The sequence below is a fragment of the Podarcis liolepis genome, assembly GCF_965112155.1.
Source record: "Podarcis liolepis genome assembly, chromosome: 6".
NCBI classification, from domain to species: domain Eukaryota; kingdom Metazoa; phylum Chordata; class Lepidosauria; order Squamata; family Lacertidae; genus Podarcis; species Podarcis liolepis.
The window spans coordinates 56,699,486-56,710,043 of record NC_139559.1 but is presented as its reverse complement, the minus strand read 5'-3'; the positions used below and the strand labels follow the sequence as shown (position 1 = coordinate 56,710,043).

Genomic DNA, 10,558 nt, shown 5'->3' with positions numbered 1-10,558 from the left:
TTCGGAAGTTGAACTGTCTTTCAGAACAGATTAAGTTCGAAAACAGAGGTTCCACTGTATTTTGATGGTCAGTTTTGAGTCAACAGCACCTACAGTTTACTTGAGTGTTGTTGTTGTTGTTGTTTTTAAACACACCTCTCATTTTGCATACATAAAGTGTTTGTGCTGCATACTTTTGCTTCTGCCATGGCAACAGGTCTTACAAGTTTATAACAGGGATGATATCACTACCTCAAGTACCAAATGGGTTCTGAAACCTCTCTTCCAACGGACTGCAGAATGCTTGAAGAGCGCTAGTGTGAAATTGGCTGAGTTCCTGGGCAAATGACTACATCTGATTTATTGTGTGGAAGGAAGACACATTACAGAGCTGCAAAAAATGTGTTAGGCAAAGAATTAGTCTTTCCTAATGTGTGAAGTGGGCAATAATCGGTTGCTGTGCACAAGTCTCTACCACATAGGATTAAGAGAAGATGGTTATTTGGCAGACTGAATAATGCTATTTTTCTGAGGTTGAGAATGGGTCTTCTACCACAGTTGTTGTACCAACACTGACCACCTTTACAACACCTTTAGAGCAGAATGCCAAGCTGTGGCGCAACCAAGGCCAAAGGTGTCCAGCATTTTAAGCTGCCACTTTTCACAAGTTACAGAGACTTCAAGCTAAACTCTAGTGCCGCCTGGACAAGTGGCACATCTGTTTGTGTTTGCGAAGGATTACACAAATTGGTTCCAGACTACATGGGATTTGTTTTCAGTGTTTGTCTTCCACATGTGGAAATCTTACTTGTCCCTGTTGAATGAGTAGCTTTAACACCCAAGTTGGCACTTTTATCACAACCAGAAAGAATAGCTTTTCACTAACAAGATGCTTTTACTCAAATATTGGTGACCATATCAGCATACATGTTGAAAGGAAAAGAAAGCTTATACTTGAAGCTTTTAGACTTTGACATAGTAAGGTCTCCCCATCAGAAAAATCTACAAGAATTTGTTTTGCCAGAATTAAAAAAAAAAGCTCTACCAGCTTTAAATGCAGTTTCTGCCCCTCAAAATATATAGGTAGAAAGCACCTCAGTGAGTGGTTCCTTATGTTTTCTCTGATTAACGTGAACATAGGTTTAGATTGTCGAGAGCTGTGCACGGCTTTAAGCAAAATAATTCAGTCTGCTCTTGAGCGATACCAAGCGCCTGAAAGCCTGCACCTGTACATACACCTTCATATTTAGTCTCTTACCACTTAATCACTGTTGCCCAAACACATTAGCTGCTTTCACTGCAAAGTACAGTACAGTATTGTGTCTGAGCTGACATCGGATAACATGGTGGGAATGTGAGCTTGGGAGAGGGTATCTTTGAGACCCTGTGATGCCCAAAATCTTCCTGATGCAGTGCATATGGAAGGCATTGAGACATTGCTTCTAAGAGTAAGCTCCCCACATTTCACTTCCATAAAGCAGTGTGCTCAACATGGAAGTATGGTAGACCTTCATCTTGGTGTTGGATATTGGCATCACATTCTCCCATACCCTTCTGGAGAGGCAAGCCATTGCTGTAGCTGCCTATCCAGTATGCTTGTCCAACTCAGTATCCATGGAGAGGTTGGTGTTCTGGTGGAGCCCAGGACAACAAAATCTCAAATGTGTGGTCATCCATGATAATGCATGGAGTGCTGGTGACATCCTGACCCAGAATGTTCATCTTTGTCAGGCTGATGGTGAGGCTGAACATGCAGGCTTGGGCAAAAGAGTTGATGCGTCTCTAAAGAGCCTCCTTGGAGCTTCCTTCTGTCAAGGCTGCATGATCTGTAAACATCTCTTGGACAAGAACCCGCCACACTTTTGTCTTGGAATGGAGGACATGCCAGGTTGAACAGAATAGAGGTACACATCATCTTCAGTCAAGCTGAAGACATAGGAGAGCAACAGGGAGAAGAACATAAAGAGTTGAGCTGAGAACATAGCCCTGTTTCACACCATTCTTTATAGAGAAGACACCCGAGGATGCAAATTAATACTAATGTTTTAGTACTTTGCTAGCTGCGTGGAAGCAGCTATGCCAGAGGGTAGGGTAGAGTTATATTTTTTTAAAGAATCTAGAATTATGCTGATAATACCCATGTATTCAACTCTATCTCATAATAATTTAAAGGGGATATCAAGTTAAGCAAATTTTAATTCCACCAGAGCATAACAGAAAATCCAAGCAGGACCGGGCTGTACTGAATTATAAGTTAAATTATTATCAAAATGATCTTTTGCTAGCTTAAAATTTTGGAACCTGAAGCTTGCGCTTAGAGGCACATGAACTTCATCATGTTGGGTTCCCATCACTATCATTATTTTAGGAGGCTAGAAAATGAAATAAAGATGTGAGGCACAAGCTTCGTGTGAATCTGACTTCAGTTGGTATAAAGACACCATTGTTATTTACCAGGGTCAAAAATGTGTGGTCAAATTTAACCTAAGAAAAGTGGCCATCTTAGTTCTGTAATGCATTAAGCAGCATCCCAAGCCATGGTCTTACTGCTGCTTCACACCAAGTTCTGCACTGATATACAGATACCAGAATCATAACATATGAATTTGTGTGACAAAACCAGCCATGTTTCCATTAAATTACAGAGGAGGAGACTCAATCATTTCCTAGTCTCAAGTTCGTGTGTCTTTAGATGGAACATGGCTATCAGGTGCCTAAAAATACAATTTAAACTATGCTAAACAGCTGGTTCCTGAGTCCATTACATTCGTTACCTAACATGAAGACAGGTATTTTTCTGCTGAAACAGGATGCTCACATATTCTGTTTATACACATCTGTTTCCAATTTACCATAATATATAGTCTACTACTGAGTACAGTTAATCTTTTTCCAAGATTCTCATAATTATACAACGCAAAGGCATTTAAAAAAGGATATATATACACATCACACCTGTCAGAGAAGCAGCAGGGAAATGTTTTTGGCACGAGGATTACTAAAGCACAGAATGTAGAAATGCTTAGGGATTCCAGAGGTATTTTCAATGTGGAATAACATTTAAGAGACGCATTTGACTTCTGACCCTGGGCTGCTGTTTAGAGCAGAATAGAAGGAAAAGCAACTCGTTTCACTGGCCTACAATGCAGTTTCAGTTTTGAACAGCCATGAACTGTAACACAGAGGCCTGCATAATCTACAAAGCACTGCAGTGGCTTTCCATGCTAACACGAAAGTAACAGTCTGTTGAACCAAATGTTGCATACATTCCAGTGTCATCTGATCTTAACCATGCAACTTCTATGTAATGTGCACTCGGTTATAATCAAATAAAAATTGCCAAAAAACCCCAGCTCAAACTGAAGAATCGATTTAAATTTAGTATGGAAGCTTTCAGATCAGAACACATTACTGCCAAACAGAATGACTTAAAAATGAATAGTATTTATATATGAATTTATTAAAGAATCATCAGTTTCCAGAACTCTGTATAGCACAGTTAAAACCAAACAAGTGCTTAAAAAGTGCTACCCTTTACCCTTGTAAGCATATGTTACGGAGAAAGCACTACAATTAAATGTTATTGCAATTAATGCGAACCATCTGATTTCCAATATGATAAAACAACCCTTCATATGGGAATTTGGAAATTCTATTCAGTGAAGGCTAGGATCCAAAGAAATCAATATAACTAGTTCTCCTTACCTATGGGAGCTTTGGAGTTCTGTTTCTACAGCATTCACCCACAATACCACCACCTTCGAAACCAGGTAGTGTTTCAAAAGCAGTCTGATATGACAGGCATGTGTGTGTGCCTGTTACTCAAAGAAAGAAAGGAAGGAAGGAAGGAAGGACCTCACTTGAGTATGTCCAAGCCCTAGGGCCTACCTAAAATATCCCAGCCAAAGTAAAAAAGTATTTCTTTGAGCTACTATGGAAGTATTCTTAAGATACAAATGAAATTGTTTAAGAATTGTTTTGCCAAACAGGTGATATTCTCTATCACTCTTCCTACTTTTTAAACTTCACAAGAATTTATGGGAGGCTGATCCCTCGATTTAGATTTTTTTTTAAAAAAAATTGGTTTCAGGTGAGATAAAATCAGGGCTTGTTATACATCATGCTGGTGTTAACCATTATACACAGTCAAAGGCTATGCCAACCACTAATATTTTATTCACTTTGCGATCGTTTAGGCTGATTTATGGAACACAGTGCCAAAATTTCCATTGAACAGAGGCCTCAGGAAAGCTAGAGTTGATCACACCTATTCAGAAAACCTGTCCCATGCTACTTTTCCAACATCTAGTTCCTGCTTAGTTTTTTTATATATATATTAAACACGTTGTTCACATCTAAATTGCATCTTCAAGTTGGTGGTTCAAAGTTTAGCTTTGACCGGTTGAAGCTGTAGGTTCTGTAGCTTCATAGCCATGCCCATGTTCCCAGAAATCTTCAATTTGCCTTGAAAGAAAGCCTAGAAGAAATTTAAAGAGAGATTGAATTACATTTTCCAAGTAAATGCTTCTTATTTTTCCTCCTTGGATCACTTCTTCCGAGTTCAAATCCAAGTAATCTGAGAGACTGCCATAAAATATTTTAAATTTTAGACTGCCTTCTCTAAATACGTGCAAAACCTTCCACAGACAACATATATGAAAAAGGAGAAAAAGATCAAATGCATATAGAATTGCATATAGTCATCTGTGATGACTACATGACTTTGAGATACACAATGACCCCTTCTGCATGTCATTGTAGAAGATAAACAATGCCCTTACTGTGAACTAGTGGTGCACTATTGAACGCTTGAATTGCAATTGAGTTACAGGCCTTGGCCAACTCTGACATGCAAACCAGTGCTCATGGTTTGCTTCTCCAAAAAAAACCACAATCAGTAACCCACGAACAAAACTTGGCTTACCATGAGGTGTGAATGAATGCAGCCAATGAGAAAAAGCTGTTAGTTTGTCTACACCTGATGAAACCCTTCCACTGTTCAAAATGGCGCCCTCTGGGTGTTGTTGGACTCCAACTCCCATCAGCCCCAGCCAGCATGGCCAATAATCATGGATGATGGGACTTAAGTCCACCAAGATCATGTTGACTGCCACCAGTTTTCATTATGGGACAGAAATCACACAGAGTTCTATCACTGGCATTAGTGACCTCAGGGGAGAATTTTCTGTTTGTTCATGCTGAAGAAACAATGTTGTAAATCAAGCCAACTAATAATAAAAAAGCCTTTTCAAAAAGGAACATTTCCATCTGCACAAAAGTGACTGCCAGCTAAGTGCTTTGCCAAATGCTTTGGAAACACTTTTAATGAAAATAGCCTGTGTTTGCCCATCTGCAGCAATTCTGATGTGAACAGGTGGTGAATTAAGTCAACCATCATTCAGTCTAAAGAACTTGGGAGGAAAAGGAACACAGGTTGTTCTCATTAGTTTTCTGCTATAAAATAGCCTGCAGAACAATTAAACTAGAAGGATAATAGCACTTCCTCTGAATTTCACTTACTGTCTGCGGATTCATCTTGCCAGTCATCAGAGCCAGCAAATCGGCGTCAGCCATTGTAATTGTACAGTCAGCTTTCTTATCTGTAAAAAGTGGACAGATGACTTGAAACAAAACGGTCAGGAAATTTATTTATTTTTAAAGGACTATTTTAAGGTTATTTTGCTTTCTAACAGAGAAGCCTTAATGCAGATCCGCTCCCCTTATCAAGGAAGTCACTCTTAGCTTCATACATTGCTGATACTGCCAAATCATAGCCACAGAAGCCAAGTTGTAAAATTCAGCTCATTTAAATATTGTCATTGACTTGGATCCAGAAACTCCACTCATGGGACCCTCCTGCTGGAGGAAGTGGGGAGGGAGAAAAACACAATTCTCTCATATTTCTCCACTCCCCTGCAGACACCTGTGTATCCTGAAAAACTTCTCTGAAAAGCCCTGACGTCCTGCTTGTGAGCTTGTCATGGGCATCTGCTTGGCCATGGTGGAAAACAGGATGCAAAACTCAACTGGCTTTGGTCTTACTAAGCCTCTGTAGGATCTCAGTCTCACCTGTGAACAGAAGGAGCTTGCTAAAGGGACACTCTGGGTCTAAACCATTACATTGTTATAGGTTCTGGATGCCAGAGTTTGTGGGTGCAAGTCACCCGTAACTCTTGGGTTCAGAAAGTTAGAATTAATCAAAGTTTGACTGAATGATGGTTGGAGCTTCTTGGAATCCAAGGCTGCAGCAATGGGAGGTACAGGACCCCTTTGGCATGTGAAAGTGCTGTTTTCCCACAGTCTAGACTAAGTTGTATATATGTGTAAATAAACCATATAACATAAAGATCAAAGGGAAAATGGGCCCTGGGGTAAGTGCCTGGAACCCACTGAAATCTCGCAATGTTGTGGAGATAGGAGTGTCAATATCAGTTTCATCTGCAGCAGTAACCAGAACACACTTCAAACCTTTTCATTACTAGTTTAACAGCAGTATCATCCACAGGATTCCATGATTGCAAAATGGGATTAATTTCCTAGTTAAGTGTACATAGGAATGCAGCCTTACTGGCATTTAATAGAACAGGCAGACCTTGTTCTTGCTGCTCTTTAACCACATGTATTGCATAAACATTTATGGATTGCAGAGAGTTCTTTGAACAGATGCTATCTTGCCAATGTCATTTTCGAGCAATGCAACTGATCTATGTCCAAGGGCAAATCGCCATTTATCTTCGCCTGATAAATGGGGCCCAATCCAAAGTCCAATGGAAAAAAATGCAGTACATATTTCTTTCCCTACAGCAGTATTGGCTCTTTTCAAATGATTATTTTTGCACAATTAATATACAGTTGTTACTCACGTGCCACCCTTTAATTAAACATTTTGCAACCAAACCTACAGTACTTAAAGTAGTATTACCTTACATTGCAATAAAATATTAATATTTTGTGGTGGCAAAAGCAGTACTGACCTGAGTCGAAATCCACACAGCCTTTACCATTTTTCACATCAACCACCCAAGTTGCTTCTTTACCTCCAGGGCCCTCTTTTACTTTGAAGGCAAATATACCACCAATTTTCTTGACATACTGTTCCCCTTCCTGCAATCAACATGAAACAATAATATATTACAGACGAAAAACCAACAGCAATTTCAACTTACAGAATGCATCAAGTATTTCCACACCATGCTAAATGTTTGCATGCTTGGACTGCCCCATGTGCTCTTTTATGGTCTGCAGCGCCCATAAGCACTTTTGTTTTTGTGTCCTTGAACTGCACTCTAGTCCCCCCCCCCCCGCCCCCCCTGCATGCTGTACCACGGAAGCCTCTTCAAAAACAAAACCTCAGCAGGGAATGCAGATGGACAGTGCAACCCCCTGCAAATTTCGAGTGCAGCGGTAGGCAAAATGGTGTCCTCCAGATGTTGTCGGACTACAACTCCCATCAGCCCCGGACAGCATGGCCAATAGTCAAAGATGATCACATTTGCAGTCCAACATCTGGAAAGCACCACATGTGAAGCATTTGGTTATCTGCATTGTGACCTCTATGCTAAACTTGAAACCACTCAGGTAGCAATTTATTTTGCTTAATTTCCCAACTCCAGATTTCATGCTCAGGCAAGAATAAGGCTAAATCAATGACGGCAGAGAATGCAAGCAGAGAAGGTTGGCTTAGAACCCTCCTTCTTCGTTACAGGTTTTTGATATGCAGAGCGATGGCGTAAGCAATGTATACAAGCTCTACCAAGTGCCAAGTTTGAAAAACAGCATTACATACACTGCTTATTGAGTGTTTTCCTCTCCTTCTATTATTGGAAAAATCACAGGCTTTCCCAGTATTTGAATTCTAAGCCTAGGAAAATCCATGTAATCTTTCCCCCAAGCTGTTCATATCAGATTGCTGGCATACCCCAGATAAATTGGAAAATTAACTAGGGAAACACTGACACATGCCAACAACTTGAGGCCAGTGTTTTAAAGCATTTTTCAATGCAAAGTGGCACTTTAAATGTTGGGCTTCTCTTACAAAACCAGTGGAAATTAAGTATAGGAGAAATTAAGTGCAGAGGTCTCTTAATACTTGCTTTCTTTTATATGCTATGGGGAGAGGGGAGTTCAGAGCTTGAACAAAAAGAATAGCAACCAAACTCTCTGAAATTAAGTTTGAATTGCTGCTGACATGCTGAGGCTGCAATCCAAACCCCCTTTGCCCCAGGGAAGAGGCTGAGCCAGCCCAAGATCTGCTGGGTCCTCATTTGCCCCACTGCCATCATCGCCTGATGGTATCAGACACATTCATGGCACCAGCTTTAAGGCTGGTAGGATTTGTCTGCCCTTCCACCCTGGCTGGTGTAAGCAACTGAGCTACGGATGCAGAAGCGACTCCACCATTATATAAAGCTGCTGCCTCAGGACTGGAATTCTAACTAGAGTTGTTTGAGAAATCTAACTTAAGAGAACCCACGAGAAACTTCACTACCATCTGCAAAGCAACCATTTGCTAGGGCCAATTCATAATGGACAAAATACCTGACATAGCATTTTGCAAGCTTAATCTCTTGGGGGGGGGGGAGTACAATAGGGATAATAGATAAGAATGTGAAGAATGGTTTTATGTCAACGCATAATGCCTGCCAGAGGACACAGCTTACCCCCAACTCTTGTGCATGGTGGAGTCTGCCTTTCATATAGCCTGTAGGAAGATGGGGAGCTGGATCCAGCAGCTATGCAACCATGTCAAATACTTCTCATGGCAGCAGGATGTGCATATGCAAAATAGGAGGGATTCTTTGTAGATGCTGTGTGTGTGTGTGTGTGTGTGTGTGTGTGTGTGTAGAGGCTGCCTGCAGGGGTAGGCTAAATGCTTTTATATGGGGCCCTTCCCATGGCAAAAGTTGAATTCTCCACATATAACCCAATTCCCATACCTCCCAAACTTATACTTTCAAAATTGATTAGTGACAATCCCACAAAGGGTTATTTTTGTATGATGCCTGCTTTTGCACAAGTTGCAACAGCTGAATTTTTTAAAAAAGCTGTAAAGTTCAAGTTGTACGTCAGAGGCCTCAGTCAGCTATTATCTAACTAAATGCAAAATCACTATGTTGTTGTCTTAGGACAGAATTGTGCCCTGCTTTGCACAACCTTCTTTTTTGTGGGTAAGGGGGCAAGGAATCATTGGAAATAAAAATGTTCAACTTGACTATTAATTTGACTTCTAACCGGAACAATAATTGGCAAACAAGTTTGTTTCAAGGAAAGTAATTGTTTGCATGTTTTACCATTAATCCTTGCCAAAACATGAACTGCAACTTTGCAAAATTATTCCGTAAACATGTTTTGTTACTTTACATACCTCTTGAAGTTTCTTTTCAATTTCTTTGAAGACAAAATCTGCCTTAAACCCATCCACAGCTGCCCTGGTGGGAATAGCTTGGATTTGCCTATTCCTGAAATGGGAGAAAGTCACATAAAGATTTGTTAAACTTACCTGAGTGACTGTAGCGCACACCCCAAAGTGTATTTTGTGTACCCATGTGTAAGCATGGGAATGTCATCTCTTTCAATTATTTCAAATTGAAGAACCATAGATGTCTCTGTGATAAAGTGGGTAGACAATTAAAATGACCTAAGAAGTGTGGTATGGGGGTAACCATGACTCCATTTATATTTTTAAGAATATTGCCCACATGCAAACAAATAAGGGTCACATAATCAAATTCTGCTGGGGTTTTTGAAACTCCTCCAGAATCCCATGGGGGGGGGGGGGGAGAGAGGACATTAAAAGGAACTGAGCTTCTGTCATCCTTGTAATTCAGAAGGATGGGGAGGTATTTCTCAAGTGCTTGCCCTTGCACTCACTAGAAACACAGATGAGAGAGGCATTTTGCATATTCCTTTCACCCTAATATGAGTATTTTGCTTTTTTGGAGAAAAAAATAATACACCAATATTGGGTGTGGGGACACACAATTCTGTCTGTTCACACCACATAAGCGAAATCCAATTTTCTATATTGATTAGACTAATTACTAGAGGTAATCAATCTCAACATAGTAACTTTAACAGTAAATAGTAATTATGGCAAGTGTACAATGAAACTCTGGAACAAAGTCACCTCTCACCTAATTACCCGCTATTAACTCCCAGCTTCAGTTGCATAACCAAGCTGCATAATCAGGGAAGATCTAACAACATGATTTTGCAATTAGATAGCCAGAGGCAGCTACAATACAAGCAAAATCTAACTGACTTTATCTTCTGAAAAAACACTTGATTTAGATGTCTGAAATTTACATTTGGCAAATCACCATCTCTGAGCCTCATCTTCCTCAGTGGATTGCTGTGATGAGAAAATGCAATCTATCCTAAACCCTTGGGGAATATATCAAGGAACTTAGGATAGATTGCATTATATATGTTGGGAAAGAATCTAAATGCATCAAACGTTTAAAGGTTCATTTTTCTAGTTCAGCATGAGAAACACCATATATTGTGCTATGATGAAGAGCCTTCAGCAATTACAGTGGTGCCACGCAAGACGAATGCCTCGGAAGACGAAAAACTTGCT

At 40.2% G+C, this 10,558-nt stretch overlaps 1 protein-coding gene across 4 annotated transcripts in view; it reads right to left on the bottom strand.

The window, feature by feature from the left end:
* Window positions 1–3,418: 3,418 nt before the first annotated feature.
* SCP2 (sterol carrier protein 2) overlaps window positions 3,419–10,558 on the bottom strand; it is a 28,792-nt gene continuing 21,652 nt past the window's right edge. For all 4 annotated transcript variants that reach the window (XR_014527718.1, XM_083510111.1, XM_083510112.1 and 1 more), the window contains 4 exons: window positions 9,344–9,437; window positions 6,954–7,083; window positions 5,500–5,579; window positions 3,419–4,456 (listed from right to left, as the gene is read on the bottom strand). Coding sequence is in view for 3 of the 4 variants with exons in the window: in XM_083510111.1 (XP_083366237.1) it covers window positions 4,361–4,456; window positions 5,500–5,579; window positions 6,954–7,083; window positions 9,344–9,437 (400 nt within the window). In the remaining variant the exon portion in view is untranslated. The remainder of the gene's footprint in view (window positions 4,457–5,499; window positions 5,580–6,953; window positions 7,084–9,343; window positions 9,438–10,558) is intronic.